Below are 17,301 nucleotides of genomic sequence, written 5' to 3'. Positions count from 1 at the left end.
GTGACTCGTCACACCAAACAATACTGCTCGTACACTGCTTGGATGTTTTCACTGAAACTCACCCAGAAGACTCTAAAGACATATTCCAACAAGAATTGTTCACCAGGTGGTGCCACCTACCATGGATGCAGCTACACAGGGGTCATATGCAATTTCACAAAAATCACTACTTCTCCTACAGGATTGATCGGATTTCAAACTCACAACAACAGTGGCCGGTTTGAGCTACAGCTTCATTGAGGCTATTTTATATATTATTACTTGTGATGATGAAATAACATCAGTGAAACTGGTTACTAAAGCATTTTGATGCTGCACGTTAAATGTATCTTTTTTTTAGTTCATTTAGCTTTTTTAGTCTTCACACACACACAGAGAGAGAGAGAGAGAGAGAGAGAGAGAGAGAGAGAGAGAATTATTTGTCTTATAAGGAACATCTCTAGTAAACTTTATGGAAAAATAACTTCCTGAGTAAAACTATCTTAAATATAGCCAAATTTAACAAATATTTCTCTTTATTAGATTATTATGTCAGCATTATCTCTTGGAAAAAGTATCTGCCAAAAGAAAAAGCCCAAATTAGAAAATATGCAGATACATTACATGATTTTTCCTTTATTCTTCTCTTCACTTGCTAAGTTTTTTTTTTTTGTGCAGTGTTGAATATTTTTTCCTGCTTCAGAGCCTCTGCTGCTGCTATAAATTCTCAGTGTGTGTGTGTGAGGTTTTGTGCAGATGTGCTGCTACATAGATCATGTCTGAGTGAGGAAGTGGGTGATCATAATTGTCATGATTGATGAATCGATCTCATGGTGAACATCCTTTTGCTTGCATTTAATCTGTTTTGCTTTCTTCCTCCTGCTTTCTCTTGACCTTGTGGTAATATTTATGGACACACGTTAGCTCATTTAAAGATGTGGGGGACGTTAGGAGTCGGTGGCTAACAGGAAACAGATGTTAGTTCTAGATGCTGAAACCTGTAGCTGAATGTGTTTGAGTAGGTTTCTACTTCCCTCCTGTCCAAAAGTCCAGCTTGAGCCACCAGGATAGTTCATGTGCACGTGTGAGGGACAGTATGAGTGTGTGTGTCTGAGAGAGAGAGAGAGAGAGAGAGAGAGAAGGCCACCAGAGCTGAGGCGGAAGCGGGTCAGTGGAAAATCACTCCCCATTCCCTCCTACTGTTGCCCTGGGGCAGGAGCTTGTGTCCATAACACTGCTATATTTTGATGAATAGTGGGATAGAGGGTGGGCTGCAGGCCAAAGGGTCACAAAATGGCATCACAAAATTGCCGTGTATGATTTCAGCCTTTTTGTTTTTCCCCCCGTTGCTACGGGGACAACTTCTGCTGACCAAGCCTGTTTGAGGAAAGGCAGATGGAGGAGGTTTCTATGGCAACATGGATGTAAACAGACAGAGACATTGATAAGCACAGAGATCTGGTTGAGACATATTCCTCCAAAATCAAACACCGTACTAGCATGTGTGTGTGAGATTTCCTTTCCCTGTTTGACATTTAATACAAATCAACCGGTTCAAGATACGGTCAGGGTCAGGGCTGCTTAAATGGTAAAACATATGCTTAGAAGTCCTGTATAAACTCCTTGTATTGTATTGTTGATATCTCCATGTTTCTAGGATCAATTTTCTCCATTGTACCATTCCAAATGCTACTTGAGGGTGGTCGTGTTACATCCCTGGATGTATTTTGGCTTTGTGCGTGTCTCTCCCTCTCCCTCCACTATTCGTTTCGGAGAGAACCTCATCCAACATGGGGACTGGCAGATTGGCAGTGACATGGCTGCATTAGTGGAATATGAAAGGGAGACTGTCGAAACACATTTTCATACATTACATCAGTCCCAGTTAACAGCCAACACCCCTTTGTATATTCCAGCTCTATACTCATTTTTTTCTTTGTTAATTCTTAGCCCTATGCTAGTCTTTGAGCTTAATGCTGTAATACAGGGTTAATCTAGCTTTTCTGCTCTTAATTTTCAACTCTATATGAACTTGAACTTTGTATCCAGCAGCTTTATGCAAGCTTAGTGTACTGTATGTATAAAAGCCACATGCTTGCCTGTCCTTGACATATATTAACATTTTATCAGCTTATATATTTCGAGAGAGAGCAAGCTCTGTGGTCACAGCGGGGCAATCAGTGAACTGCAATATAAAATACTGTGATTTTGATGATGCATTTTAGCCATTTACAATTACATCTCATGGGTCGTGAATGAATGTATCCCCTTGGGGGTGATATGCACAGTGGGCCCGCATATAATTAACAGTTATTCCAGGAAATCGAGTCCTTCTATCCACATTCACTGGATTTTGAGAAACAGAGCATTTTTATTTTTTGCGCATTCGATAAATAAGAACTTTATACAAAACGTCTGACAAAATCATTTCCGCTTAGAACGTGAACAAACCGGCGAAATGACAGTAGGAATTTGTGAAAAATGCGATAATACTAATAATAATTCTTGAAAAATAAAAAAAGATGCGTTTTTATCGTCAAATATTTTCATTCCATATATATATATATATACACACACTACTGTTCAAAAGTTTGGGGTCACTTTGAAATTTCCCTATTTTTGAAAGAAAAGCACTGTTCTTTTCAATGAAGATCACTTTAAACTAATCAGAAATCCACTCTATACATTGCTAATGTGGTAAATGACTATTCTAACTGCAAATGTCTGGTTTTTGGTGCAATATCTCCATAGGTGTATAGAGGCCCATTTCCAGCAACTCTCACTCCAGTGTTCTAATGGTACAATGTGTTTGCTCATTGCCTCAGAAGGCTAATGGATGATTAGAAAACCCTTGTACAATCATGTTAGCACAGCTGAAAACAGTTTAGCTCTTTAGAGAAGCTATAAAACTGACCTTCCTTTGAGCAGATTGAGTTTCTGGAGCATCACATTTGTGGGGTCGATTAAATGCTCAAAATGGCCAGAAAAATGTCTTGACTATATTTTCTATTCATTTTACAACTTATGGTGGGAAATAAAAGTGTGACTTTTCATGGAAAACACAAAATTGTCTGGGTGACCCCAAACTTTTGAACGGTAGTATATATATATTATATATATATTGTATTTTGGGGGGTTTTGCTTTTGAGTAGTTTTTATTTCGTCCTCAGTTGGTTCAGCAACATGCACCGCCATTTTGTTTTTCTCTACTCACAGTATATGAGCTGATATCCTAGTAGTAGAGTAGCCAATCAGAGTGCGCGATTGCTCATATCCAGTGAATGTGGATAGAATAATAATAGATGTCCGACATCAGAAAGCTAATTTTGCCCTTTATAGCTGTCTGGAGCATGCCTTTTTGTCTTTTTTTGGTTAGACAGGGAGTGTACACTACACAAATAGACACACTATTTTTTTTTTCATTTTTGTTTTGAACGGGGAGGATATTTTATTTATTATTTTAGCATGGTGATGCTACTGCTCCAGCAGCAAACTTCTTTTTCTATATTTTTTTAATCTAATAAACTCACATCAAAATGACAAATCTGGTGTGTGGCCACATTTATGATTTATGCTACAACCTTGACTTCCCACTGGCACAACAAACCTGATGGTAAGTTGACTGATAGAGTGGGGAAAAAAAGCCTTGTAACTGTAACAAGTGTTTTAACAAGGCTACTAACTTGGAATAAGAAGAAACTAGACCTCGGACATACCTTCTTGGGAAAAAAAAATTATGGCTTTCAGTTTTTCCTACTAGGAATCCTTCAATGATCTAGAATAGGAGCCAGAAAGTGTAAAGAGTGTAGTATTAATTTACGGCTGAGGAGAAGGTGGGAATGAATTCAGAACTGAGAAAATTTCAGGAAAATTTTTAAGTAAAACCAGAAACCAAAACAGACTCTATAGTACATAGCCTCAATATAAAATTGGCAGATGCCTGCTCTTGGCAAGCAGCATAAGTCCATTCAAATCCAAATGATCTCACAAGAATTAATTGCTGAAATAAGACGCTGTATTAGTCTATAAGTCAGGGTCTCCGAGAGGTGCACAGAAACCCTTATTAACTCTGGAAATAAACATCCGTCAACAAACCCCAGGCAGAGCCACCATTGTGTGTCATAAATCACACAAAATGAGTCGACGTCTGTCTTCAGCCGACGCTGATCCTCTGAGTTGCCATAATCCCCGGCTCAGGCTTCACCTCGTGCCAGTAACAGAGCGACTCCACAGGTCCTTAAACTCCCTTTCAATGTCGGCACGTTCCTCACTCCAGCAGCGACACTGACTGACACTGTTATGATGTCGTCATGTTTCGCTGCCATGGCTACGATGGGTGACCATGTGAGATGGGTGAGATGGACACTGCCAGAATAAACTATCTGTCTCAACAACACAATACACCCCTATAAACAGCAACCGAAGGGAAGAGGGCGTGTGAGACAGACACAGAATGTGCAACATAACCTAAATCCTTGTGAAGCACTAAAACAGCTTTGTATTAGCAAAATAACCCAAATGGGTTTGGGGAAGTTGAGACGTTGATATTTTCAGACATAACCACCTGGATTGAATGGTACTTTATAAGGACAGGTGTCTATAACTGATTTTACAGCTTGGCCTGAGAACTCGATCCGTCAGCTCAATGCCAAATGTCTGTAATTGGGAGTGAAGCTAATGTAATCATGTAGAGGAAACAAGGGTTATTGATGTTGGCTCGGTTTCTGAAAAGTCAGGAAATGCATTTGAGTCGCGTTAATAACTTGTATAAATAGAGAAATATTCACAGCAATGTTTATCCATAAAAGGCAATCTGATATGCAATCACCTGTTCCTGAGGATATATTTGTGCTTTAATATGCGAGAGTGAAGGATGTCTGTCGTCAGACCTGCGTCCGTTTTGAGCTCCAACACCGATGAAGAATCTAGAATGCACGTAAATAACAGTATAGCACCTGTCAGACGAGAGATAAACCCTATGACCTAGTGCTATGAAGACATTTTAAGGCATGCCATTCAGCGCAAAACAGGTGGAACACTCAACACTCACCAGCGGAGACTGATGGCTGTTTTTAAGGGTGGAACATTGAGTCAGTGTGAAGCCTCAATGCCACCCAAAGATAGTCTGGACAAGTTTGGGCTCGTCTTAGAAACATTTAACGTTCATCTTGATTAAATATGTAATCAAATATGTGTGAAAGTCAACTTCAAAATTATCAGCACCCTGTAAGAAAAATGATTGCATCAATAGTTTTTTACGCATACAACTGGAGAAACGAAATACCGTTCTTTTAACAGTAAGAGTAGTTCTCATTAAAACAAATCTTAAAAATACATGTGATGAAATATTCACATATCTAATATTAGGATGAATGCAGACTAACTAAATCCTTGAAAAGAAACTATTATTACCATTCACTAATATTTTAGCCTAAAACCTTACTGCCTCTGCCATATATTTAATATTTAGTCTTATTCTATCCACATTCACTGGATATGAGCAATCGCACATTCTGATTGGCTACTCTACTACTAGGCTATCAGCTCATATACAGTGAGTAGAGAAAAACAAAATGGCGGAGCGTTTTATTGAACCAACCGAGGACGATACAAAAGCTCTACTCAAAAACAAAACCCTAAAAAATACAACAAAAAAAAAAGCAACAAAATATGGAATGAAAGTATTTGATAGCAAGAACGTATCTTTTTTTTTTTTAATTTTCAACAAGTATTATTGCATTTTTCACAAATTGCTCCTGTCATTTCGCTGGTTTGTTTACATTCTTCATCTTTAAGCATTAAAATTTGTTGAATTTTTTATCCTGGTTCAAAAGCTCAAAGAAGTTTGAAAATTACATAACTGAAATCTCCAAGGAAGAATTAAATTAATGTTTAAAGTTATTCTATACCTCAGCATGACGGCACTTTCTACAAAAAAAACCAAAACGCCACCACTAAAGTCAATTCGTGCAGCTATCGATAGATTTTTAAGAAATCCGTCTAAGCGGAAATTATTTTGTCGGACATTTTGTATAAAGTTTTTATTTATCAAATTTGCAAAAAATAAAAATGTTCTGTTTATCAAAATCCAGTGAATGTGGATAGAATAAAACAGTTATTCCACTCAGACTCGGTGCTACGCGCCTTGTTGGCTATCAGCTCATGTATGACTCCATTTTGTGGAATAAGTGTTAAACAGATGGATCTTTCTACAAAATAATCACCTAAAACACACATCCAAGGTCAACATCAATGTGATTTGAGGGAATAAAATCATTATTTAGCAATAACCATCTAAGTCTCTGGGTTTGAACCTGATTGAAACCTTATGGTGTAAATTTGCACATGTGCAAACCTAAGAATTTAAAAATTATTTGCATATGATGGAGTCCAAGATCCTCTATAACTGTCTCTAATCTTCTCTCCAAGGAAAACTTCAAATACTAATCATTAAAAAAAATTGAAAATAAATTGCTTCGAAGAAAACTTTTGGACTATATTATTCTGGGGGGGGGGGGGGGGGGGGGGGATCACTAAATGTCCTATTAAGTATTTATCACCCTCGAACTTTTTTGCATTTTGTAGTGTTACAAGCTGGAACTGAAATGGACTGGGATTTTAACCATTTCGTTTCCATGATCTGTCTAATGTTTGATGGTGCACCCATTCTTGTTAATGAAAGGGGCCAATAATTCTACACATAACACAGTTTGTACAAGGTAATTAAAAAAATGTATAGCTTGGATTCTGGACTCCAACAGATTTGAAATTAAGGAAACTGGGACTAATTTGACAATTTATTTTGCACTGAGGAAGCTAAATCAGAATTCTAGTATATTCTTGCTTCTTTATATCAATACACCAGGTTTATTTCTATACACTTCTTTTAGCTATGAGTACATTTAACGGTTATTCCACCAAATCGAGTCGTACATGAGCTGATAGCTGATGAGGTGCGTAGCGCTGAGTCAGCTATAAGCCATGTACGACGAGATTGAGTGGAATAACTTTTTGATTCTATCCACATTCGCTGGATTTTGAGAAACAGATCATTTTTATTTTTTGCAAATTCGATAAATAAAAAATGACAAAATTATTTCCGCTTAGAATGTAAACAAACCGGCGAAATGACAGGAGCAATTTGTGAAAAATACGATAATAATTCTTGAAAAATAAAAAAAGATACGTTTTTACTATCAAATACTTTTACTCCATATTTTGTTGCTTTTTTTGGGATTTTATTTTCAAGTAGAGGGTTTTTTTTCCGTCCTCGGCTGGTTCAGCAACACACTCCGGCATTTTGTTTTTCTCTACTCACGGTATACGAGCTGATAGCCTAGTAGTGGAGTAGCCAATCAGAGCGCACGATTGCTCATATCCAGTGAATGTGGATAGAATAACTATGTATATTTTTTCTTGTTGCTTGGTATCATGGTCACCTTAACTGATCCTGACAATAATTAACTTCATACAGAGACAAAACAATACATGATTCCAGGCTACAAAACAACTGTAAAATTGGAAGGACTACAAGAATTACATGTCGAGAGATCTCTGATTCCTGTGTAATTCTTCCAATATGAAGGTAATTACCCTGAAATTGAAGTGGCCCCACTGTATTCATTTAGGAAGCAGTTGCCAGATTCGTCTATCCGTGACTTTGGACTAAAGGCTAATTTCCTTTTTAGTCCTGCATCATTACCTCGTTATGAAGAACGGAATGGTTATGACAGTTTCAGGCCATGAGAACAAACTCAATGGAGGCTTCCAAGATGAATGGGGCTTTACATCAAATCTTACTTGTTTCCCATTAACCTGCCATGCTTCCACATTTCTGGACTAGTGTATTGGTGTGTTGCCATGGACACCACTTTGGAAGGGCAGATGTTTTTGCCTGCACCATGTGTGCTCACCTCAATGAATGCGTTCAGGAATTTGTCCACATGTGGGACTAGTATATCCGACAGAAGCTCTTGATTTCTCACGTCCGGCTATGTTGTGCAAAAAAACAAATGATCACGTGTTAAATGACTGAGGGTAGAATAAGTTCCATGGTGAAAGAAACAGAAAACAGGAAGTGGATAAAAACAATTTAATGAGTCACAGTGCTGTACAAGAAGAGAGATTTTGCAACAAATTATTTTATGCCTGGGGCAAAGTAAAATTAAACCGTCATAAAAGATGATATAAACTATGAGACATTTTGTTTGTTTTTTTTGCACTGGATTGTCCTTCAGTCAATGAACCCACACATTACATGTTTAGCCCAACACCACACATTTTCTAATACCAGCTTTAAACACACACTGTTAAGACTGAGCTTTTACAGAAGATATTCAACAGAACATCCTGTAATGTTGGAAGATAAGTCATAAATATTGAACATGTTTATACGTGTGTAAATCAGGTTGGCCACGTCTGAACCGTGAGTAGACTGGGGTTAAAGCTGGATTTTACACACCCTACACCACAGGATAATCCAGGAAAATAAGTGTTTAAGATCAGCCTAAAAACAAGCTTCAAAATTGGCATGATTTATCCATTAGTGTTGCCAAGACACAAGACGACACAAAACAAACAACAAGGGTTCCCCCCCCAATAGTAATCCACAGAAAATATATTGTGCCTTGACGGTTCTAAAAAGAAAATACTGCAAGTTTCGGACAAATTACCATACAAAAAAAAAAAAAAAAACCACGTGTGCAGATACAGTCCCGGTCCCAAACGGCACGCTTGCAGGTCTGCGATCCTCACTTAGGCATAAGTTGTTACATTTCTTATTTATGGCTTCAAAACAAACAGTGCTCACTATGCACACTTACTGCACCCTTTAACAAAACCTGCCGCAAAATATACTCAGCAATAGGCATGTAACGATTTATTTCATGTGTGACGATAAATCATGATACAAACTTACAATTATTCAAATCAATTAATCACGATTGTTATCAGGCTCCATAATGTCTTAGTTTTTCCTCACTGAAATGTCACTGTTTAGACAGAAGAGTAATCTAAAATAACAGGAATGCATGTGACTTCACTGTAGGCAGAAGTAACACAGCTCTAATGGCACAAAAAAACAGGTCTAAAATGGGAAAAACGTGTTGTGCGACTGACTCTACAAAGAGACTGAACAAGAAATCAGAGCTCTCTTTTTACAGACTGCTGAAAGCTAAAGAGAAGAAAATAAAGGAAGTACAAATGTTCATAAAAGTTTATTATGAAAAGGTCTTTGTTATAATTTTTTTTTTAAATGGATGAAATATTTTAGTTAACAGGCTATTATATTTTATTCTATCCACATTCACTGGATATGAGCAATCACATGCTCTGATTGGCTACTCTAATACTAGGCTATCAGCTCATATATCATGAGTGGAGAAAAACAAAATGGCGGCGCGTGTTGCTGAACCAACCGAGGATGAAATAAAAACTCTACTTGAAAACAAAATACCAAAAAAAAAATATGGAAAGAAAGTATTTGATGGTAAGCATGTATGTTTTTTTGTTTTTTTAAATTATAAATTTTACAGTGGTGTAGCGGTTAGCATCATCACCTCACAGCAAGAAGGTTCTGGGTTTGAGCCCAGTGGCCAACGGGGGCCGTATTGTGTGGAGTTTGCATGTTCTCCCTGTATCGATGTGGGTTTCCTCCAGTTTCCCCCCACAGTCCAAAGACATGTGGTTAGGTTAACATGGGGGTGGCCATAGGCTGAAGCACCCTTGAGCAAGGCACCTAATCCGGAACTGCTTCCCGGGCGCTGTAGCATGGCTGCTCATTGCTCACTTGTGTGTGCATGTGTGTGTCCACTGCTTCAGATGGGTTAAATACAGAGGACAAATTTCACTGTGCTTGAGTGTACATGTGACAAATAAAGGCTTATTATTGTAATTATTATTCTTATTATTGCATTTTTCACAAATTGCCCCTGCCATTTCACCGGTTTGTTTACATTCTAAGCAGAAATGATTTTGTTGGACATTTTGTATAAAGTTTTTATCTATAGAATTTGCAAAAAGTAAAAAAAAAAAAAAGCTCTGTTTCTCAAAATCCAGTGAATGTAGATAGAATAAAACAGTTATTCCACTCAATCTCATCGTACATGGCTTATAACCAACTTGGTGCTACGCACCTCGTCAGCTCACTCACGACTCGATTTCATGGAATAACTCTTAAATACTCTAAATATATATATGTTATTTACCAGCTGGGAGGTCCGTATCGTGAAATACCGTGACCGAGGTCTTGAAAGTACTGAGCGAAGCCCTCTGGGCCGAGGTCAGTATTCAAGGCCGAGGTCACGGTATTTCACCATACGGACCGACCTTAAGCTGATAAATAATATATATATATATTTTTTTACCAAATTCTAACTGAAACCGAGGCGAGCCGCCATTTTGAATCTTCATTCATGGCTGCAATGCAAATGGCTTCCTCCTCAGTATACAAGTGCACTTCCATGGCAGGAAAAAAACTACATTTTGCTGCCTATGTAGTCCCCTATTTATACAAATAGGAATCATTCAGGATTCAGCCATGTTTTTGCTCGGCGTTAGCAACAGTTACAGGTTTTTAGCTTTTTCCCCGAAATGTTTTCTTTTATTTCTTCTTCCTCAGGGTAGTAAAACTCGCTTTCGCTGTGAAGACTGTCATTATCGCGATCCATGCTGTAAAATTAATGCTATTCTCCTGACAAATGCTGGCAAAAATGTACAAGATTTTTGATAATCTTATAAATAAATCTTATTTAAAAAAAAAAAAAAAAAGCCTTTATTGACAAAAAATGCTACTATGTTATTTGCTGTTGTGAACAAGTGAGTCGCCAGAGGTCCATAACCGGGGTCCGTATCGTAGGATACAGACCCGCTCGCCAGCCAATCAGAGCGCAAGATTTGACGGAAACCGGACCGCGAAAAAAATAATTACAAATATGTCGCAATTGTTGGTTATTAAGAAAATGAAACAAAAGTTGTTGTTTTTTAATTTAACAAAAATACTTAAGTTGATGAGAGAATAAATGTTGCATTTAAATTTTAATTAAAAAAATATCATGAGAAAAATCAACTCAAATCATGAATTTGGTGAATCGTTACATGCCTACCCAGCAGTGGTCCCTTATTTAAAACAGTTTGCAATGATTTACAAGAAGCGGTCACAGTGGATGGGTTGGGTAAGAGCGAGGCAAAGTGAATGCAGCAATGTTCAATCCAACAACAGAAAGAAAAATAAAGGCCACATTTATTAACATGATGGTAGTACTGTATACTGGATGCTTAAACACCACTGTGCAATGTGTTTACTGTGTTCAGTCGTCAGTAAAAACTTTATTCTCGTCAGTGTCACTGTGGGTTAACCAGTCATTTGTTAGAACTAGCTCATTTTATTAGAAAATATTACGGCCATGTGGAAACAGAAAAACGTTCTGCAGGTGTATGAACAGAAATCCTTTGGAAACGGAAAAAAAATTCCTACACAGACCTCTATTAGTTATTAAATTTATCATCAAACAGCATGAGAATAAAGAGCTTGGTGAAACAAATCCTGTTAAGAAAATGGACAGAGTTATGCGAAATCATTTCAATTTGTCAGTCTGATCTTAAGGAACACGGTCTTTGGAAAAGATTATGAACTTTTTCTTCATATAAATCAGCGCAAGCATCCGAGAGTAATTACTAATTACTGTGCAGTGTTGTGGTCGTGACCCTCGGCTGCCGTCGCGGAATGGCGAGCTATCGTTAACCAACACAACTGGAATGTAATGAAGATTTAAGGACCGCCCCAAATACTTGCTTTTACACCTTTGTGCCTGAATCTCTCACACACATCTCAAATAAATCAGCAGAGTGTGGACATGGAGGAGGACCGTACTGTAGAGTTTAAGACTCCATTGGGACACGAGTGTCACTTCTGCAAGTGTAAGAATTAAATGTTAAAGTAGGGGAGTCATAATATAAGAAAATGTCCCATTGTAAAAATTAACATCAGTCATAACATTACAGCTAAAAATAAAAGCATACAGGAATTATGTGGAAAAAAAACAAAACTGATTTTACGTTTAGAGCAACAGTCAACAGATATATCAATCTGCTATAGACTGGACACAATGAGCTTTGGCATTCAATATGAATTAATAGTTGATAAAACTAACGATAAATAAAATTAAAAAAAAAATGTGCAATGCTACAAGAGAAGTTGTTAGCAAAATGTATTGAAATAAATGAAACGCTAAATAAAACTGCATTTTTTTCTTCATAAAGATCCCATCAGGCTCCAGTTGTAAAAGCCGACACTCGGCAGTGGTTGCATAGGTCAACGGAAGCTTTTGTTGCTACATCTGAGATTGTAGTGCCAGTGGATTCATATTTTTATGATGCAGCTTTTTGCTAAGCCAGATAAATCATGGCACTTGTACTCCTATGCTAGCGGCGTGTGTGTTCTGGAGCCGAGCCTCGCCTCGTCTGTGCCTCTCCTCTTGCTTGTGTGCTTGCGTTTTCCGACGTAACCGAGTCCATCCTCTACTCCGGTGCCGTCCAGAGTTAAGGCAGTCTCTCCACTTCCTCTACTGACGAACACGAAAGGATTATGGGACGCCATCTCAAATCTCTCCTCTGCAGCCTTGCGAGCCACAGCTTTCTTTGTGGTCCTGGGTTGTGGAGAGGGTAATGGCTGAAGTAAAACGCGCTGCGTGGAGGAGGAATGGCTGACTGTAGTGATGGGCACACGTGCCGGTGTAGCAGTGCCCAGGCGTGCCAGCGCTACAGGGATCTCCTCCAGAGACTCTGCGGAATCAGAGTGGTACTCAGCCGGGGGGCCGGCAGCCTGCACAGGGGCCAGAGGGGGGAGGGTCACCCGCACAGGGAATGCTGGGAAAGGGAGGCGCTGACTGAGGGATGAGGACAGAGTGGCAGCAGCTATGGAGGAGTCTAAGGATTGGGATGCACAAGGTCACAAAAACACACACTGGACAAAAATGTGGCATACTCACACAATTGATGCTACCACACTGCTGAGGAATGGTACTACTAACTAAAATAACGTGTTGTGTTACATCAACAATGTGGCAGCGCAGGTTATAATTAGCAATCGTGATGAACTGGATCACCACAGAACACAACAACAACACACAATGCTTACACTCAGACAAAGCAAACATGTTTAGGAGCAACAGTGTGTTTCGTTCACCAATGCAAATAGTCCACCATAATAAAAGTTTGGGGTCACTTTAAAATTTCCTTATTTTTGAAAGAAAAGCACTGTTCTTTTCAATGAAGATCACTTTAAACTAATCAGAAATCCACTCTATACATTGCTAATGTGGTAAATGACTATTCTAGCTGCAAATGTGTGGTTTTTGGTGCAATATCTCCATAGGTGTATAGAGGCCCATTTCCAGCAACTCTCACTCCAGTGTTCTAATGGTACAATGTGTTTGCTCATTGCCTCAGAAGGCTAATGGATGATTAGAAAACCCTTGTACAATCATGTTAGCACAGCTGAAAACAGTTGAGCTCTTTAGAGAAGCTATAAAACTGACCTTCCTTTGAGCAGATTGAGTTTCTGGAGCATCGCATTTGTGGGGTCGATTAAATGCTCAAAATGGCCAGAAAAATGTCTTGACTATATTTTCTATTCATTTTACAACTTATGGTGGGAAATAAAAGTGTGACTTTTCATGGGGAAAACAAAATTGGCTGGGTGACCTAGCCTGGCAAGCCAGACTAAATGTGAATATTTAGTCTGGCCTCGATCCGTAGACATTTCCGAAGCGGGTAGGAGGAACAAACCGCTGTCTTTCAGACTGTCTCTGTGCGTATAGGCCAACGCTCTGACCAATCAGCGCAACAGTGACTGTGACGTAGTCAGAGCGACAGAAAGCAGTGGGGGAGGCCTTGAAATAAATAATTTTTCAAAATGTGTATTAATTAATAAACAGGTTCTAGATATTAAGAAGTTTGGAGATAATGACCACAAGTTTGGAGTCTGTACCACATACTTAACATACACTTATTTTTTTCCAAGTGTTTTTCAAGGGTTTGCTTAAACTGTTTTTGAGAGTTTTTATTTAGTGGTGTTTGGTGAAATAATTTCCCTTAAATTTAAAATAACGGGAAAATAAGAAACAATCAAAAAGTAATGTTTCAAAGCTGTTTATTAATTCTTCGTACTGCACAAACTAGCCCCATCCTTTTGGCTACGAGCGGAGCCAGCTGGTAGATCAGACTTTTGCCATAGCCGTCGGCAAAACAGCGAAAACGTCCTTCTTGAAAAGGAATGAGCGGAGAGCCTCTTCCTGCTCGTGTTTCAATGAAAACTCCAAGTCTACTTCTTCTAAAACTGATTCCAAAGCGGAGTCAAACACGCGCTGTTCACTAGCCCGTAGCCATCTTTCCTGTTGTGCTTTCTCCAGCGTCGCGCAGCTTTGTCGTCACTCCTGCAAAAGCCCGCCCAAAGAATCCAAACACAAACCTTGCGTTGTGATTGGCGAGCACGATTTGATGCCTGGGGTGTTTTTGTTTATATGGTGCGAGGCTAGACCCATTCGCTAGGCAAAAAATATTTTTGCCCGCTAGGCGGGTGGGTCTAGTTTACTAGACTATGGGTGACCCCAAACTTTTGAACGGTAGTGTACATGCTGCAAGTGTCAGGATGAAACAGTACCAGATAAACACTATCACTAGTTTCCATAAATTGCTCTAAAACAAATCCTACCGTACACTGGACAAATTGTTAACTAACACTACAGCTCTAAAACTACCGCTTTATGAGACTCAAAATAAGGCGAAGGCATCATATGTTCACCTTTAAAGTCTTGAGAACACAGTTACTCAGAAACGTGGAAATATAAAATATTAATATGATGACTGAGCAGGAAGCTGTTAAGCCTCTTTTACATACACCAGAGTGTGGTGGTGGTGGCGGCAACAAGATAAAACCATGAGGAACGTCAGCATTTCCTGAAGACTTTGTATAACTAAAATTGCAATGCAATTACAACAAGAAGACAGTCATCTATATCCCCCGCCCTATATACCAACTATATACACACCAAGTTTCAAGATATTATTTGTCACATTTTTCAAGCTGTGCTGCAGGAAACCAACCCTACCTCTTTACACTGACCTCAGCAGCCCATGGCATAATAAGCCCACCAGACCTTTGGTCTAGGTGAGCTCAAAATTTAAATTTCTCACATTTCTTAGTATCAAAAGGCACATACAGTGGTGGTTGAAAGTTTGTGAACCCTTTAGAATTTTCTATATTTCTGCATAAATATGATCTAAAACATCATCAGATTTTCACACAAGTCCTAAAAGTAGATAAAGAGAACCCAGTTAAACAAATGAGACAAAAAAATATTATACTTGTTCATTTATTTATTCAGAAAAATGATCCAATATTACATATCTGTGAGTGGCAAAAGTATGTGAACCTTTGCTTTCAGTATCTGGTGTGACCCCCTTGTGCATCAATAACTGCAACTAAACGTTTCCGGTAACTGTTGATCAGTCCTGCACACCAGCTTGGAGGAATTTAGCCCGTTCCTCCGTACAGAACAGCTTCAACTCTGGGATGTTGGTGGGTTTCCTCACATGAACTGCTCGCTTCAGGTCCTTCCAAAACATTTCCATTGGATTAAGGTCAGGACCTAGACTTGGCCATTCCAAAACATTAACTTTATTCTTCTTTAACCATTCTTTGGTAGAACAACTTGTGTGCTTAGGGTCGTTGTCTTGCTGCATGACCCACCTTCTCTTGAGATTCAGTTCATGGACAGATGTCCTGACATTTTCCTTTAGAATTCACTGGTATAATTCAGAATTCATTGTTCCTCAATGATGGCAAGCCATCCTGGCCCAGATGCAGCAAAACAGGCCCAAACCATGATACTACCACCACCATGTTTCACAGATGGGATAAGGTTCTTATGCTGGAATGCAGTGTTTTCCTTTCTCCAAATATAATGCTTCTCATTTCAACCAAAAAGTTCTATTTTGGTTTCATCCATCACAAAACATTTTTTCAATAGCTTTCTGGCTTGTCCATGTGATCTTTAGAAGACTGCAGATGAGCAGCAATGTTCTTTTTGGAGAGCAGTGGCTTTCTCCTTGCAACCCTGGCATGCACACCATTGTTGCTCAGTGTTCTCTTGATGGTGGACTCATGAACATTAGCCAATGTGAGAGAGGCCTTTGGTTGCTTAGAAGTTACCCTGGGGTCCTTTGTGACCTTGCCGACTATTACACGCCTTGCTCTTGGAGTGATCTTTGTTGGTCGACCACTCCTGCGGAGGGTAACACTGGTCTTGAATTTCCTCCATTTGCACACAGTCTGTCTGAATGTGGATTGATGGAGTCCAAACTCTTTAGAGATGGTTTTGTAACCTTTTCCAGCCTGATGAGCATCAACAACGCTTTTTCTGAGGTCCTCAGAAATCTCCTTTGTTCGTGCCATGATACACTTCCACAAACGTGTTGTGAAGATCAGACTTTGATAGATCCCTGTTCTTTAAATAAAACAGGGTGCCCACTCACACCTGATTGTCATCCCATTGATTGAAAACACCTGACTCTAATTTCACCTTCAAATTAACTGCTAATCCTAGAGGTTCACATACTTTTGCCACTCACAGATATGTAATATTGGATCATTTTCCTCAATAAATAAATGACCAAGTATAATATTTATGTCTCATTTGTTTAACTGGGTTCTCTTTATCTACTTTTAGGACTTGTGTGAAAATCTGATGATGTTTTAGGTCATATTTATGCAGAAATATAGAAAATTCTAAAGGATTCACAAACTTTCAAGCACCACTGTATACATTACTTAACACATATACCAACTTTCAAGCCCATACCACTCAGTTTTCAAGTTCTGCTCTGGAAACAAAACTGACCCCTAAGGCTAACCTGAGAGACCAAGTCTGAAATTGTTTCCATGGAAACATGAAAAATTAAAATGTCTTAGTATGAAAAGGCACATCTATAATCACCTTGTATACCAAGTTTCAAATCTGCATCATGAATAGTTTTGGATATATGCTCCGGAAACGAACATTGCTCTTCGAAACTAAGTCAAAATCTAATTTTTATGTAAAAATTTGAAAAAATACTTTTTTTCAAAAATCCAAAATAGCAAAAGGCACCAGTTCACATGTTGCTTGATACGTATACAAAGTTTCATGAAGATATCTTCAGTAATTTTAAAGATATGACCCGAAAACAAAAACGTGACCGGACGGACGGAACCAGTTTCTATATCTCCCGCCAAACTTCGTTTGGGCGGAAGATAACTACGATCAACTACTAACCAAACTTCCA

At 38.7% G+C, this 17,301-nt stretch overlaps 2 protein-coding genes across 4 annotated transcripts in view; both read right to left on the bottom strand.

The window, feature by feature from the left end:
* Positions 1–17,301, bottom strand: part of tppp3 (tubulin polymerization-promoting protein family member 3) — a 48,348-nt gene that overhangs the window by 29,398 nt on the left and 1,649 nt on the right. The window lies entirely within an intron of this gene.
* The window catches only part of zdhhc1 (zinc finger DHHC-type containing 1), a 53,414-nt gene continuing 44,194 nt past the window's right edge, over positions 8,082–17,301 (bottom strand). For all 3 annotated transcript variants that reach the window (XM_060911760.1, XM_060911758.1, XM_060911759.1), the window contains exon 12: positions 8,082–12,903. In XM_060911760.1, coding sequence (XP_060767743.1) covers positions 12,395–12,903 — 509 coding nt within the window. In that variant the 3' untranslated portion in view covers positions 8,082–12,394. The remainder of the gene's footprint in view (positions 12,904–17,301) is intronic.

This window comes from Neoarius graeffei, chromosome 27 (genome assembly GCF_027579695.1).
Source record: "Neoarius graeffei isolate fNeoGra1 chromosome 27, fNeoGra1.pri, whole genome shotgun sequence".
NCBI lineage: Eukaryota > Metazoa > Chordata > Actinopteri > Siluriformes > Ariidae > Neoarius > Neoarius graeffei.
Note: the sequence above shows the minus strand (reverse complement) of the source record. Positions and strands in the feature narration are given on the sequence as shown.